Genomic DNA, 15,119 nt, shown 5'->3' on the forward strand with positions numbered 1-15,119 from the left:
AAGAGCCCCACACGCCGCCGCCCCCATCGGACAGTTTGCACAGCTGAGCTCTGCGGTGCAGGAGGGACTGTAGTGTAGTGCACCGCTGGAGGAGACTATGCAACTATTTCATCTTCTCGGTTGTTTCTAGTTGTAGTAAAACACGCACATGCACCTCACTGGGGTGTGACGTCCTGTAGTAATACATGCACTTCATTTGAGGCGACTTTCTGGTTCATTTCAATCAGCGCTGAAACGCGTGGGATCACGTGGTTGGATGCACACACCGGCCGGCGTGTCAGACGAGACGCAAAATGCACCCGAAACAAACAAGACAAGCATTGCAGCACACGATTCTAGGTTGTGCATACATATAGGCTGCATTTCAGTCTAATAGCTGACCTATCATTGAAAACCATGTGATGACTGGCTATATTAATGCAACATTAGTGATATAATCAGTCTGGTTGTGCAGACGCAACATGGTGTGTGCTGTGAAACTGGACTCCAAACGCTGCGCTTCCGCTTTACCGGGAAAATAAAGCACGCAACCAGGAAATGGACTGGAGTGACGGGAGAGCCGACCAATCCGAGGCGAGCTCCGGTGAGGTGGGCGGTGCCTGTTGCCACGGTAACCGCCGATGCGGCCGTTGGCAGAGAGAGAGAGAGAGAGAGAGAGAGAGAGAGAGAGAGAGAATTAAAACTATTGCTCTTATTTCGTATTTACCGGGCAAACAAACATATTAAAACATGTCTACTAGCCCTGGGAAGTTTAAGAAGCCGACTATAAAAGTGACCACGTAAGTCTGCCCTCTTTTCCAATATGTTAGGTCATGGCATACCCTGGCCTTGTTTACAGCTGAGCAGGACAGAGCATTTCCACCCTCAGCAGTAATGCTCTCTGTGTGTTCGTCTCAGCCACCGCCATGGGTGACAATGACGTGACGTTTACATTGATTAGGTCTTCCAGGCTGACCATCAACCCCAGAGCGCCGAATGTATCCGGCTCGGCCATGAACAGACTGACCCACAGCACCGTGTACCGCAGCACCACGGGCTCCATCAGCCGCAGAAGCGTCAGCCTGCAGGGGGACGGCCGGGGCCTGGATAAGAGCTCCGTCAGGCCTGCCGTACAGGTGCCCCCATCGACGCACACCTCCAAAAACATAAGAACATGAGAAAGTGTCCGATCGAGAGGAGCTTGTTTGGTGTCCATTAATAACTAAGTGAACCAAGGATCCTGTCCAGTCTGACTTTAAATGTTCCCAAACATTTTGTTGTGTGACTTGTGCTTTCTCTCCAGGTGTTCGACGACCACGGCAGGGATGTCACCCCCCGGGCCCTCTTCCAACCCGAGCCGGGCGCCGTCCAGCCGAGGCTGAGCAAGATGTTCGTGGCATATGACCTGTCGGCCAGCGCGACCTCTGACCTCTTCTCCACCAAGTCTGTGTACCAAACCGGCGCCGACGCCAGCTACACCGCGCCGTTCTCGAGGTAAACGCCAACATCTTAAAACACTGCCACGCTGGTGTGTATCTGAAAGCACGTTTGTTTTGTGGCGTCCGTTTTCTACCTGTAATTTGGGATCCATGTGTTTGGTTTCAGGTCAGTTGCCGGAAGCAGCACAGTTTCTAGGTCAATGCGGTCAACTATGGAGTCAATGGGCGAGGAAATTGAGTATCAGAGCGCAAGACGTGATACTTCCACGAGCCTCTCAGGTTACCGTCCTCAATACACGTAAAATAGAGCAGGAAAGAGCCAATCTAAGCTATGTTGAGTGCCTGAAATGTTTTCCCTCCTGTCCTTCGATGTTTGCGCAGGTGTGCAGTTGAGACGGGAGGAGGTGCGGGAGCAGATCACGGAAGACATGTTGGATGATGTCGTGGATCGGTATCTGACCGAAACGGAGACCCTGTGGCTGCTGGACATGCCTGCGGTCACAGTGTCAGTGAACTCCGAAGAAGCCGCAGCGATCAAGTAGGTGTTGTTATCCACAGTTTACTTTCATTCATGGCCGCCAGGGTCGCTGCACGAATGAATGTAAACTGTATATCTTTTCATGTCCGCTGATCTAAACATTCATTTTGGTGCTTCTAATGTTTGTCCAAAGAGAGAGAAACGACAGATACGCGGAGCTGTGCAGAAACAGGGCAGGGAACGACCAGTATGTCGAGAGGACAATGCAGACCTTTAACGGGGCGCCCAAAACAAAGGAGGTCCAGTGTGAGAAGGTCTACATGGCCGATGCAGGTGAAACGACTCGCGGGGGGACGTCCTCGCCTCTTAAGATGGGCATCTCACCTGAAATCGCATAGTTCGGTTCTGTCACTGTCTTTCTTTTAAACGCAGCTGTGATGGCCACCACCTGGGACATGTACGATACTTTCCAAGACATCGCTGCAGAGGCGGAGCCGATGTCCGAAGCAGGGCGGTCGAGTCGTCCCGAAAGCGCTTTGAGCCACAGGGTGGACGCCAGCAGGGCTGCTGATGGAGCCATGTCCATCATAAGCGCAGCTTGTTCAAGTAAGAGGGTTAATCGGGGTGACAGTGACGGACTAACTCTGCCGTGATTCAGATTCATGAGCGAGAGCCTCGTCTTTGTGTTCCAGCCAGCCGCTCGAGCTCGGGAAGGTCCATGGAGCCCGATGCTTTGCCGCAGACGCCCACAGCGCCAGACCCGGCGGTGATCCTCCTGTCTAAGAAATTCCAGCAGGATCTGATTGTTATGGAGAGGATTCTGATGCAGAACATCTTCCAACCCAAGCTGGCCGCCTACAGACAACTGCCCATCCTTACAGGTAGCCGTTTAACGGCGTACAACTGCTCAATTCAGTATTATTATAAAGAAATATGCTCTGAAATGAATAAACGCAAATAGTGATCACTTGTATCAGCTGCTCAGCGGAGCTACTCTCGGAGTTCATTCACATCTTTTTATCATCTGTGGTACTATTAATAAAAGGTGTATAGATCCTCACTGTGTATCTGTAGGAAGCGAAGAGGTGGTTAAAGAAGAAACGAAAGGCGAAGGGTCTTCTGAGAAGGCTGTGGTGCCAGCCCTGGAGCGCCTGTGGTCCTTCTCGTGTGAGTTGACGAAGGGGCACAACGTGAGCAGCATGGCCTGGAACAAGAAAAATGTGGTACGTATGTGTTCTCTCCTTCCAGATATGTATTGTGCGTGTTCAGTTTGTGTTCACGTTTTGGTGTGTAGAGGTCAACCACAAAAAAAAAAAAACGTGTTTAAAAGAGTCACGTTTGGGAACATTTGAAGATGCTTGGCAAATAAGCTCCAAGCTGACTTTGGTCTCCTACGTCTTCTTCCCCATGTAGGATCTCCTGGCTGTGGGGTACGGACAGTTTGATTTTAAGGACCAGAAATCCGGCCTGGTCTGTTGTTGGTCGCTGAAGAACCCCATGGTACGAAAACTGTCTGTAGCCATTCTTTTATTAAGGACACGTGATTAGAAAAGATCTTGTGAAACCCGACCTACAGTCTGTCTGTTAAAGTTGATATCTAGCGCGCTATTAATGGTATCAAACTGTGTTTCTGCTCGGTCAGTGGCCAGAGAGAATCTTCCACTGCGAAAGCGGGGTGACGGCCGTGGACTTCTCTGCCAACAACGCAAACTTCCTGGCCGTGGGGATGCACGACGGGGGAATAGCCATCTACAACGTGCAGGGCGAGGAGAAGAGTCCCGTCATAGACAGCAGGTGGGGCTGTGAGCTGACAAAGAGGATCGCTCTCTTAGAAACAAGACAGGGGCGCTTTAATAACTCTCCCACTGTCTGTGCGCCGCAGTATCCTGGGAAAATAGTCAAAGAAAGGAGTTGCTGTTGTTCTTATATACTTTGTTTGCATATTTCTGTAGAACATATAAAACTTTGTTAGGGCTTCTTACTTTCAACATTTAATTGCATAGAAAAGCAATATTGAATAAATGAAAGATGTGCCGATCGAGCTGTGATTTAACTGAGTAACCATGCTTATTAGAGTTATAAAGGCAGGTGGGCAGCGCTCAATATAGTGAAATTGCAGTAGCGCATGTTTGCTTAATAATAAAACTGCATTGTGATAATTAATCTTCGTATAGCTCTATGACAGTTCTATAGCAGTTCAATTATTATTTTTTTAATCAGTGACTCATCTCATGATTTTAAACAGGAAAGAAAGCATCTGTATGATGCAAAGGAAGTTCACCTCCGATTGAAAGGTCGTGCCCTTCATAGCGAGCCGCAGGAAAGTCTGAGTTCTCCGCCAAGTATCGGGAACGTGGTTGTTTTTTCCACGGTTTCTCTCTCTCAGAGTTCTTGGTTTTGCTTTTCCACCATTTCCAGTGAAAGAATGATGCGTTTCCCTCTGGCAGCAACGACTGGGCCGTAGTGTTTGTTTTTAATGGCCCTATTGCTCATCTCCCTTCTCTTTCCCCTAGAAAAGATATGTGTGAAAAACAAAAAAACAAAAACAAAAAAAACACGGTAGTGGAAAAAAGCGCGTCTGGATATCCGTCTGTAGTTTCAGTGCATTAACCCTGTGCAGATGCATTGTACATGTTGTATCGTATGTGTTCCTCAGCGACTGTGCGAACAAACACAGCAGCCCGGTGTGGCAGCTGCGGTGGGTCGAGGACAGGGGGCCGTCGGGGGAGGACAAGGGGGAGACACTGGTCTCGGTGTCCGCGGACGGCAGGATTAGCAAGTGGTACCTCAGGAAAGGCCTGGACTGCATGGGTAACTAATTAAAGGATTAAAATGGTATCTCTGAATGAAAACAATGATCAACAATCCCTTCTACGGTTCATAGACATTGATAATAATAACAGAAAGCCATTAAAGGTGGCATTTGATTAATAATAATTGCACATTTATTAGTTCCTTTTGGAGGACTTTTGAGAATGAGACTAACTTCTTTTACACAGATTTGTTGATTTTAGCATTAGTTAATAATAATAGTTAGTACCTCTCTGTGCGATGTGTTGTCATCTTCGTAAGGTTCATGTTTTACTCACAGACCTAATGAAGCTGAAAAGAACCAGACCGAACGAGAAAGCCAAGAGAGCCGCGGGCGAGAAGGACAGGAAGAGTGAGGCGCTGATCTCCCGACAGGCACCGGGGCTGTGTTTCGACTTCCACCCCAAGGCAAGTGCCAGACCCGCCTTCCCTCGAGCTGTTTAATCGATTCAGACTGAGGCGGCTGCGGCGAAGTAACGCTGCATTATCCGGGATGAGTCGCGTGTGTCTGTGATGAGTCGACACAGCTCGGGAAGTCCTGTTTTATAGACCGGTTCTCCGTTTTGATATTCACAAAGAAACTCGTGTTCTGGGGGTCGTCTGCTTGACTTCTTCCTCTTCCTCGCAGGACACAAACATCTACCTGGCCGGAACAGAGGAAGGTCACATTCATAAGTGCTCTTGCTCGTATAACGAACAGTATCTGGAGACGTACCAAGCGCACAAGGTGGGTTTGGGCTTCTCATCCACTCAGATAATGAACCAGCTGCGCTGCATCTCTCTTTCATCGCAGGATCCAGTCTCCCTCCCTTCTTTAACACCGCGATAGCATTTTTAAAGCTGAGAGAGAGAAGAACATGTTAAAAAGGCCACATCTGTCTTTTTCATTCCCCAGGGCCCGCTCTACAGGGTCACGTGGTCCCCGTTCTGCCCGGACGTGTTCCTGAGCTGCTCGGCCGACTGGACCGTCCAGCTCTGGAAGCAAGAGCTGGCCACGCCCGTGCTGGGCTTCTCCTCCACCCACAGGGCCGTGTTCGACATCGCCTGGTCCCCGAAATCAGCCACGGTGTTCGCGGCAGTGAACGAAGGACGGGTGGAGATCTGGGACCTGGGGGCCAGCATGTGAGTCTTCATACGTGACAGCAGATCATTCACTGTCACCTTGCGAACAGATACGGCACACACTAGACAGATTGATCTAAAGACGGTAAGAATCCATGCATTAACGCGACACCTTGATTGCTTGTGTGACGCGTTTCAGCCTGGACCCCACGGTGGTGAGCCCGGCCAGCCCGGGGGCGACGCTGACCTCCCTACTCTTCGCCTGCCGGACGGACTGCATCCTCATCGGGGACAGCAGCGGGCAGGTGGTTGTGTACGAGCTGAAGGACCTGCCCGGTCGAGATGCCACCCAGGTGAGCCGCGGCGTGTTTTGAGAGCATCATCTCAATCTGCGGTTGCTGTTTGGCGAGCCTGCTGATCTTCGCTCAAGCTAATGTCTTGCACCAATGCTTTCATTTTGCCATTTCCACGTCTTCGCTGTGGCTCTCAGCGGCGCGTGGTGAAGGACTAGCACAGAACGGTCATGCTTACATCCTTTAACTGCTCTCCGTTCACAGGGGAGCGCTCTGTACGACATCATCGCCTCGACCCTGGCCAGCCAGCTGTGAGGAAGTGTCCATGCCGAGGAGACGTGGATACCCGCTTGTCGTTTGTTGACGTGTTTATATCTAAAAAAAGCATTAATAAAATTACTCTTTCCAGTTTTGATGGGTCACTCTGTGCGGATTGTCAGAAAGGTATAATGGCAGACAGACAGTCTCTCCTAAACAACAGCAATCCGATTACAGTATTTTGACTGTCTTCCCCAATTGGCATTACCCGGAGATATACAACTTATTATTTGAGTTTTATGTCCAGAAAAATCTGATTTCCCAACAAACTGATGCACGAGTTCAAGAGGATGCGATTAGCGGACGGCAGGAGACGAGAGGGCTGCGCTCGGGTCATGGTCTCTGTAGGCCGCGTTGGGTGACTTGAACGCCAGCAGAACCGTGACGGTATGCTCTCGGGACGACCCGCGGGTCATGTGTGACAAACGGCGAAACGCAAACGAAACGCAACCCAAAACGCTCACTTCCCTGCACCTCACGGGTCCAAGGACTGACCTACGGTGTGCAAAGTCATGCTACATGTCATGAGACGAAAAAGGTACAAGGAAAGTTAGGCGTGTCACTGGTGTCGTTCAGATCCCTCTAATATCTCTGAATCGATTCAGGTTATTTTGTTACGATTTGCTTAAAAAAACAACTAGACTTGGTTACGAGAGACTGACGTCCGGGATCGAACCAATAGATCAATGATTAGCCTCTCGTCTCCTTTTCTCATTGCTGTTCGTCTACCGAGTTCCTCTAAACTGATCCAATGCTAAAATTACTCCGGGAATAGAAGCATTCATCAAAGAGGAGTCATTCATTATTTCGTTTCAAACTATTTCTCCATCAGTTCTGTGGAAAAATGTCGTTCCTGCGAGGACAAGGCCTCTACAGCCAGACCATCAGTGTGAGAGCAGACACATTCCAGGACAGCTGTGGGGAAACACTGTGTGACCAACAAGTGCACGGCTGCAGCAGAGCGTGGGAAAGACCGTGTTATTTCTGTAGTTCATAAAGATTCATCATCCTGGAATTAATATCACGGAAGAACTGTTAAATGTGTTCTCTCACCCTGGCGTTGAATTACAGTTTGACAAATGCACTGTAAGTCATAACGGGACATTTGAATTGTGTTGGGACGAACAGTGTAATAATGACTCAGTACCTGGATGTCTGCATCGCGTAGAAATCTGCTAGTTCAATATTTCATTTGTTGTAATTAAATTTGCATGGAAATCGAGGGTGCATTTTTAATTCGGGCTTTATTAGAAGACAGTTTCGAACGAATGTCTTCTCCTAATACTATAAAATAGGTTTAAAACACACTAAACACTAATGCTAGACTGAAAAATACATTGTTCAAGCAGGATTTGTTTTTTGTCACCAGTAAAATAACGAATACATTAAGTTTCAGTTATCCACAGCGACACAGTCCTGAATATACTTCAATTGAGAGTTTTCTTCTCAGTAGGAATATACTCAAATAACACAGAAGTCACACAATGTCTGTTTCCTTGGCTCGTCAAGCATCACACACACGTTCAGATCACTTGAACACACACATTCCGGTTTAAGAGCCAGGACGAATCCAAAGACGCTGCGATTGCGCTCGTTACGGATGTGTTGACGAGATCATTACAAGCTTTTAATGAAGTATCAGGCAACTCCGGTCCTCTTTTAGAAATTCCCGCTTGAGTGTTTATTGTAAAGCGCTTGTGATAAAAGGTAATTGAGTCTCCCCAGATGACCATCATTACAGAAGAGTGCTCCAGATTAGAGCCATAAACCGGGCTGAGTGCAGAAAAGCAGTTTTAAATGCCAGTCGTTAAACTGTATGTTTTTTTGTAACCTGACATTTTGGTAAATATTTTGAGCATCATCTCTCTAAACCAAACACAATTAAGATACAAGCAAAGATACTGAAACAAATGTGCTTCAATTAACCTTTACTAAAAAATAATGTCTTCTGCTGGGTACATCTTTATCAGATAGTTTGTCAGACTTTCCAAAAGTAAGAACGATCGTCTCTAAAGACATTTCACATTTACTGTAAGGTGTCAGAACATGTAAGACATTATTATAACTATTACCACAACAACACCACAAATACCAATATTCCAGCAGAGTTTTGTGAATGTAAAGAATAAAGACCCTCAATTACTAACCCTAAACCAGCTGTAAACTGGTAAATAACTAAATACACGGACACTGAAACACAAGACACAAGCAATAAAACAATCACTTAACACGTATGACCTCTTTTTAAAAAAAAATGTTTATGAATCATGCCAACCACGGGCCATTTGAGTTTAAAACCATCAGGCCATGTTCAGGGCGAAGTCAAAGTCATCCCCTCCGCAGACTTTGGGGGCTTTACAACGAAAAGAAAACAAAATGCAATATCTATAAAGTATGTCATCCTTGAGGTTGTAAAGTGCCGGTTCCAAACAGGGAGTCGCTTTTGGGAGCCACAAATGGCATCATTAAACATTATAGGACATAAACCGATTTGGTCGACGAGCAGGCGGGGAGAGATCCGAGGGGGCCTCAGCCAATCGCACGTGGAGAGGATGGGTATAAATGCTGGGAGAGCAGCCGCAGGGAGACCAGGAAACCAGGAGACCAGGAGACCAGCTGACCAGCTTCTTCATCACGAGGGACAGGAGACTTCTTGCGTCCGAAGCCACGATGAGAGCCGTGATCTTGCCCGTGCTGCTGCTCTTGGCGCTGTCCGCCATCGCCCAGGTCCAGGGGGAGGTGAAGGTGGTCAAACTGTGCGGCCGGGAGTTCATCAGGGCCGTCATCTACACCTGTGGAGGCTCCCGGTGGAGGAGAGTGCCGAGCGAGCGAGAACTGGCCGGTGAGTCCGTCGCTGGAGGGAGGGAGGGAAGGGAGGAGAGGGAGGAGAGGGAGGAGAGGGAGGTGGAAGGAAGCCCTGGTGTACATATTTATTGTAGTGCTTCAGTGACTTGGCCCCTGGGCTCACAGAACTGTATTTATTCTCTTCAGTTATTCTTTTGGCAGTTATTCTTCTGGTTATTTCTTGGTGGCAGTTTATCCAGCTTTCTTCTGTTCCTCTTAGTCGTCTGTATAGTTGATGGACCAAAACCAAAGCCTGGGTACCGTACGCAACATTCATAGAATAGACTTAGATTGATTATGATATCTATCTGTTTTTAAGACTTGTGACTGTGCCCGGCAGCTAATAGGCCTAGACTAAGGGGTGCCACAACTGACCGTAAATCTCGGCAGAGCGATGGTTTTATTACGGGCGGCAGATTGAGTCTTGCAGAGGCGGAACGATTAACTTATTTACTAACAGCATGAGACCTGATTAGATCCCGACTATATCAGGACAGAAAAAACACTAAAGACAGACGGCTGCTGGGCTGTTATTTCGGTGTCGGTTTTGGGACGCTGGCTTTAGCGGGGAGATTAATAACGACCCGGTAGCGCCGAGCGAATGTGTCACCATGAGAAAACTGGTGTTTATAACCAATATAATCATCTAGAGTTTTGTAATCTGTGTAAACCCTTCAAATTGACGCGTCTATTGATCGTCCAGGCCCGGACGGCGAGGATGTGGACTCTCAGGAGGTCCCCCCCTACAGAGCGCCGGACGAGCCGGACCGAACCCTGCAGGCCCGGCGGGACCTGAACCAGCTCCTGACCACCGCCTGCTGCCAGTGGGGCTGCAACAAGAAGGACCTGAGCACGCTGTGTTGAGGGAGAGGCGTTCATCTCCACCGAGAAAGACTTGCACTGATCCCACCGACACGCAAAACCCAACACAGAGAAACGCCGTGAGAATTTTGCTTTGAAACGAACCTAATTTAAAACACACAAACCCTCTTGAATCTAACTCAACTGTTCATTCTAGTCATGCTGCAGTATTTTCTTCACATGCATTGTATTTATGCTTTCAGCGCAGGTATATACGCTCCAATGAAAGCTCAACTGTTTACTTCTCAGAAAGCCAGCCCACTCCCGGACGAAGCGGCGTGTTTTCTTATGTACAGGACAGATTGTATTCCACACCACAAAGTTCCGTTTCCAGTTTAGGAACTCGAATTGTAACAATCAGGGAATTTGATTGGGAAAAGCCTCCCCGCAGTGTGAATGATCTGAATGTCTTGTATTTTCCGATGTTTGCCTAATAAATACTATTGCATAACCTCAACATGGTCTAGACTGGAGTTAAAATACACACCCAGGTCGACTCTGAATTCTGTCTAACTCCCACTTTTCACACCCCCACTTCCACCTCAGAGACAATATGGACAATTTCCCCACATAACATCCTGAGTTTTATTCATCTCATTTGCATCCTTAAGGGAAAGTAAAAGTGAACTCTGCCAACAGTCCACTCCATGAACACAAAACACAGAGATTAAATGGTCAGTGCTTATCATTGCTGTTGCACTGAACATTTATGGGCTGGTTTGTAACATCATGATACTGCAACTCCTAGAGGAAGGATAGTTAATATTATTCAAACATGTACAAGAGCCATTTCTTGCATTTTTCTAACTTGTCATGTAGCAAAATCATAGAGAAAAAATAGTTCTACTGCAATGTGAATAAAACTACAAACGCAGGTCACAACAGAGAAAGACGAGTATAAGAGTAGAAAGATTGTACTGCACAATAATAGGATGTAAAAATCACTGCACTGTTTTCAGAAATGTATTTATTATACATTATATATCAACGTTATCATTTAAATCTTGTTTTTAATTGATTAATTAGTAAATATATCTTCATTGACAACGCACAAGCTTTTATGGCAACACTCGCTGAATAAAACAGGTCAAACGTGTTGCAGATCTTTCAAACCTGATACACAAATGTAGCTTAGAAATCTTAAAAACAAAAGCAGCAGCACAAGCATGAAAACACAGACAGTTTATGTGCAACATTGATTCTGAACTCACAATTTACAAGTTGTACAAGCTGGATTGATTGGATTGAAGCAATTATAACGATGGAAGCAATAATATTCTAAAAATTTTTAGACAGGATAATATTTCATAAGCCTTTAACCAGGAGGTGTAAGTGTGAGTTGTTTATTGGACGAACAATATAGATGTATTTTTGATCAGGTGTGCACATGATTACCCCAGTTCTTCTCACAGTATCATATACATAGAACCATCAATCAGAGTCGTTCACAATGACGGCGAGTTGTCTGGCCGTCGTTCTACTCAAAGTAGACGGCGTAGACGTTTGCCACAGCGAACAAGGAGTCGTTTCTGAAGGAGTAGGAGGAGAAGGTGTCGTTCGTGGGGTCCCAGAGACAGCGGCTGCCGACGCGCATGTTCTGCTCGTTCAGCTGCCCGATGCTGATGAGGACAATGATCTTGTATCGCGGAATCATTAAGTCTTTCACTCTGGCTTTTATGACCTAAAAGGCACCAATTACAACAGAGAGAGGAGTGGATGGATTTGACAGATGTATTGATCATTTTCAACAAGACATTTAGCGAAAGAAGAGTCATCTTTCACCTCAGCTGATGGGAATGATTTGTGAAGCGGTTAAAACAACTGCGTGACGGAGATTTGAAATGTGCCTCGATCACCCACAGTCTGAGCTCAGTCTTGTCAATGTTGTATGAAATGGGAGTGAAAACTGTAAATATGACTTTTTGACACAACACATACACTTACCTCGGATATCGTCTTGGTCATCTGTCTGCAGAGCTCGGCCTCGTACCTCTCTTCCTGTAGATAACTCGTCAGCACATCCTTTAAGATGTTGTTGACAGTGGCGACTGGAAACCTCTTAGCAGGGGCTGAGAAAAGGGGTGAAATGTAATTATAAACACACAATAGCACAATTAGCAGAACAATCTGTATTCAAATACATGCTTTTTAGCAGATGCACACAAACAAAATCAAGCAAAACAAATCTATAAGTGATGCACTGACTATCTGCATTTGTTTGAGTAGCAATTTTTCCTGAATGCAGTAGATGGCACTAACAATCTTCTCATTACAATTTCAAAGCCCGCAGGCTGGAGAGAACAATAACTTATTTCATAATGAAGTCTGAGGAGCAAATGGACCCATAAATTGTGTTTAAAAAATGCATTCCTTATTTAGAAGAATGCTGAAACGGTGGGGTAATATATATAGTCACTGAAGGCTCGGTTTACCCTTATTTTAATCACATTGGCTGGAGGTTGTATCAGCTCAACAAGAACATCTATATACATCTCAGTTTGTCCTGCACACACCTGAGGTCAGGAGCTCCAATGAAAGCATCCCTCACCTGTCTGGAACGTGTTCTCCATCTGCACCGCGGGTCTGGGGGCGTCATCGTGGTGGCCGGGCTCGTCTATGTAAGACACCGTGCTCACGGAGCTGGGAGAGACGGGACAGAAGGGTGCACAAGAGCTCTCACAGATCACAGCATGGAGGCGCGGTGTAATGACATGCTGCGCTGTGATGACAAGGTCTGTTGTGGTTGCACGGCGCTGGCTGCCACTTCCCGCAATTAAAACGCTTGGAAATGTCCTCCCCGCTCATTAACGATTAGGATAATGTGCACTTGAGAGTGTCTGTGGGGACGGCTCAGTAATTAAGGGGTCGCAAAAGAGGCTGCATCATTTTGCCAGACTTCCCCTAACAATGAGGCACTCCATCTGAAACGAGGAGTGTGCGACTCTGAATTGAATCGCGAGCATCGGCCGGCCGTTTACTGGTCATCCCTGCCTTGAGAATCGTGTCTGTCTGAAGGTAAGGGGAGAACAACTTACTCTTTGGTTCTGCCCGCGGTCTCCTTGGCCTTGACCTCATGGCTGCTCAGGGAGGAGAAGCTGCCTCTCTTCTTCAGCAGGCGAGCGGCTTTGTCTTTCGCCACGTCTGACATCGCTGGACCTGTCCGAGGCGCACACGAACCAGGATCGGTGTCCCAGGAGGAAACAGACCACACAGCAACATTAGACGTCAACACCCTTCCTTCACACAGACATTGATACAGGTGTGCAGAGAAGAAACTCACAGCTCAGTTTGTGTTCTTATGTTCATACTTGCTTTGTATGGCTCGTTATGCACTAGTCAGTTAGTTACAATCCAATATGAATGAATGCATTTGGATTATACCAACTGGTAAAAAGCCCCAACTGACACACTGTGTGTTTATTTGGAATATTAGGCAAAATAATGATCATTTCAACACTTTCATTTGAAGCGTGTCTGTCTGTAAACATATTTATAATAACAGATATTAGCCTACAGAAAAAATCATATCATAATAATAATAAGCACACGCATTAGTTAACACATTGACCACAATGAGCGTCCAAGATAACAGCAGCAGGAATACACGCTCTGCTGAACTGACGCGTCCCGTCTCCCGGTCCTGCCCGATACTCGGACTGTATCCGTCTGTGTGCGGCTGCGCAACACTGTATCTGCACGCCCAGCACAGAGGAGGCGGCCGTGTGGCTAAACACACCGTTTAAATAACGCTAGCAAAGCTGCCCAGGCAAGTGCGCACAGTACGAGCGCAGGTTTGCGGGTCTTACCGCTCCGAGGGGCGCAGGTGTGTCGCAGGTGTGCGGGTCTCTCCGCTCCGAGGGGCGCAGGTGTGCGGGTCTCTCCGCTCCGAGGGGCGCAGGTGTGCGGGTCTCTCCGCTCCGAGTTGCACCGCAAACAGCCCGCAGCGGCGCGTCGGTTGGCCTGCCAACCTGTGTGTTGCCGTCAACACGGGCGCAGGCGCAGTGCCAGCTTGCAGTGCGTCCGCAGACCTGCGCACATGTGCACAATCCCGGCGCTGCCATTGGCGGATCCGTGCGTCTGCGATGGACGGATGCAGTTTGTACAGACAGCACGGTTAGCAATGCAGGAAGAAAGAACGGGAATCTGCAGCTGAATGCGACCAGAGACACTCTCGATCACTGGCACTGTAAACGATACAAAACAAGATCACGTTTTTTGTATAGCTCACAAGGCAACCATTAGAAAACAGCCCCTCGCTTTCAAATACGTGTGCCAAGTATTTTTCCCTTTGCAAGATATTTTCTTATTGTTTTATTATTACTTCTACTATTATTCCGTTCGGTTAGCCACTAACGTCACATACAGTTCTCACACTACACATGTGATGCTTGTCGCCAGCTGAATATTTAATTAAACAATTAAACAATTAACAATTCTATCGCTGAAAGCCGATAGCCAATCAGCAGTGACTCACACTTCCATAGCCAATCACAAGTTATACTTAGCTAACCAATCAGAATTAAGGACAGATGCTCTTGCTCTAGATTTAAAATACAGATACACTAAGTCTAGTAATCGAATGCTTATTCTCCGTTATAATACTATATAATACTAATACTGGCATACTACTACTGCCAATAATAATAATTTTATATAAAATGAGTGTGGGGACTAAATTATTCTAAGCCAGTTTATTTTCCTAGTTTTAGGCTTCAATATGACTGCTGGGAGTTTATGGAGTAATGTAGGTGAACATAACTTCAACACGTTGTCACCACACTGTTCAACACTCACCTGCAAATAATCATGGGCATACCTTTACCATTGTGTTACATCATGTTGGGAGCTGACAGTTCTTTCCTAAATGGCATAGGTAGCTGTTGCTCACTGTACATTTTTCACAAGATTCAGTCTGATTGGCAATGGCACCACAATACCCCATTCCTGCTCCCATGCACACGATGCACTCTGGCGTAACTGATCACATCTGTCCTGAGGTTTCATACAGATGGCGCTGTGAGTGCAGAGAAGTGA

General features: G+C 46.9%; 3 protein-coding genes across 5 annotated transcripts; 2 read left to right on the forward strand and 1 right to left on the reverse strand.

Moving 5' to 3' along the window:
• The first annotated feature begins 466 nt into the window (after window positions 1-466).
• dnai4 (dynein axonemal intermediate chain 4) lies at window positions 467-6,473 on the forward strand. 2 transcript variants are annotated; one of them, XM_066691852.1, is made up of 17 exons: window positions 467-779; window positions 941-1,115; window positions 1,283-1,473; window positions 1,585-1,697; window positions 1,800-1,956; window positions 2,090-2,229; window positions 2,329-2,502; window positions 2,589-2,777; window positions 2,950-3,119; window positions 3,310-3,396; window positions 3,539-3,690; window positions 4,553-4,707; window positions 4,988-5,115; window positions 5,336-5,434; window positions 5,603-5,829; window positions 5,969-6,122; window positions 6,327-6,473. In XM_066691852.1, exons 1-17 carry the CDS (start codon window positions 730-732, stop codon window positions 6,375-6,377), a joined length of 2,412 nt encoding a protein of 803 aa, XP_066547949.1. In that variant the 5' UTR covers window positions 467-729; the 3' UTR covers window positions 6,378-6,473. The 2 variants fall into 2 exon arrangements, with proteins under 2 accessions (XP_066547949.1, XP_066547950.1); XM_066691853.1 differs by having other exon boundaries at window positions 2,971-3,119.
• Window positions 6,474-8,976: 2,503 nt separating this feature from the next.
• Window positions 8,977-10,542, forward strand: insl5a (insulin-like 5a). Its single transcript, XM_066691981.1, has 2 exons — window positions 8,977-9,222; window positions 9,928-10,542. Exons 1-2 carry the CDS (start codon window positions 9,051-9,053, stop codon window positions 10,086-10,088), a joined length of 333 nt encoding a protein of 110 aa, XP_066548078.1. The 5' UTR covers window positions 8,977-9,050; the 3' UTR covers window positions 10,089-10,542.
• A 495-nt stretch (window positions 10,543-11,037) lies between these two features.
• Window positions 11,038-14,082, reverse strand: dynlt5 (dynein light chain Tctex-type family member 5). 2 transcript variants are annotated; one of them, XM_066692387.1, is made up of 5 exons: window positions 13,892-14,082; window positions 13,121-13,241; window positions 12,634-12,725; window positions 12,030-12,154; window positions 11,038-11,766 (listed from the first exon to the last, which is right to left on the reverse strand). In XM_066692387.1, the coding sequence occupies exons 2-5, from the start codon at window positions 13,231-13,233 to the stop codon at window positions 11,563-11,565; spliced, it is 534 nt and encodes a 177-aa protein (XP_066548484.1). In that variant the 5' UTR covers window positions 13,234-13,241; window positions 13,892-14,082; the 3' UTR covers window positions 11,038-11,562. The 2 variants fall into 2 exon arrangements, with proteins under 2 accessions (XP_066548484.1, XP_066548485.1); XM_066692388.1 differs by lacking the exon at window positions 13,892-14,082 and adding an exon at window positions 13,366-13,458.
• Between the last annotated feature and the right edge of the window lie 1,037 nt (window positions 14,083-15,119).

The sequence above is a fragment of the Amia ocellicauda genome, chromosome 19 (genome assembly GCF_036373705.1).
Source record: "Amia ocellicauda isolate fAmiCal2 chromosome 19, fAmiCal2.hap1, whole genome shotgun sequence".
NCBI lineage: Eukaryota > Metazoa > Chordata > Actinopteri > Amiiformes > Amiidae > Amia > Amia ocellicauda.

What these genes read in the sequence shown, in the direction of transcription:
- dnai4 (XM_066691852.1), top strand. Translation starts at nt 730, where the DNA reads ATGTCTACTAGCCCTGGGAAGTTTAAGAAGCCGACTATAAAAGTGACC. An exon ending in ACAACTGCCCATCCTTACAG is followed by an intron (nt 2,778 to 2,949) that starts GTAGCCGTTTAA and finishes AAAGGTGTATAG; the next exon opens with ATCCTCACTGTGTATCTGTA. An exon ending in TGGGACCTGGGGGCCAGCAT is followed by an intron (nt 5,830 to 5,968) that starts GTGAGTCTTCAT and finishes GACGCGTTTCAG; the next exon opens with CCTGGACCCCACGGTGGTGA.
- insl5a (XM_066691981.1), top strand. Translation starts at nt 9,051, where the DNA reads ATGAGAGCCGTGATCTTGCCCGTGCTGCTGCTCTTGGCGCTGTCCGCC. An exon ending in GAGCGAGCGAGAACTGGCCG is followed by an intron (nt 9,223 to 9,927) that starts GTGAGTCCGTCG and finishes TTGATCGTCCAG; the next exon opens with GCCCGGACGGCGAGGATGTG.
- dynlt5 (XM_066692387.1), bottom strand. Translation starts at nt 13,233, where the DNA reads ATGTCAGACGTGGCGAAAGACAAAGCCGCTCGCCTGCTGAAGAAGAGA. An exon ending in ACCGCGGGCAGAACCAAAGA is followed by an intron (nt 12,726 to 13,120) that starts GTAAGTTGTTCT and finishes CGTCTCTCCCAG; the next exon opens with CTCCGTGAGCACGGTGTCTT. An exon ending in GGAGAACACGTTCCAGACAG is followed by an intron (nt 12,155 to 12,633) that starts GTGAGGGATGCT and finishes CCCTTTTCTCAG; the next exon opens with CCCCTGCTAAGAGGTTTCCA.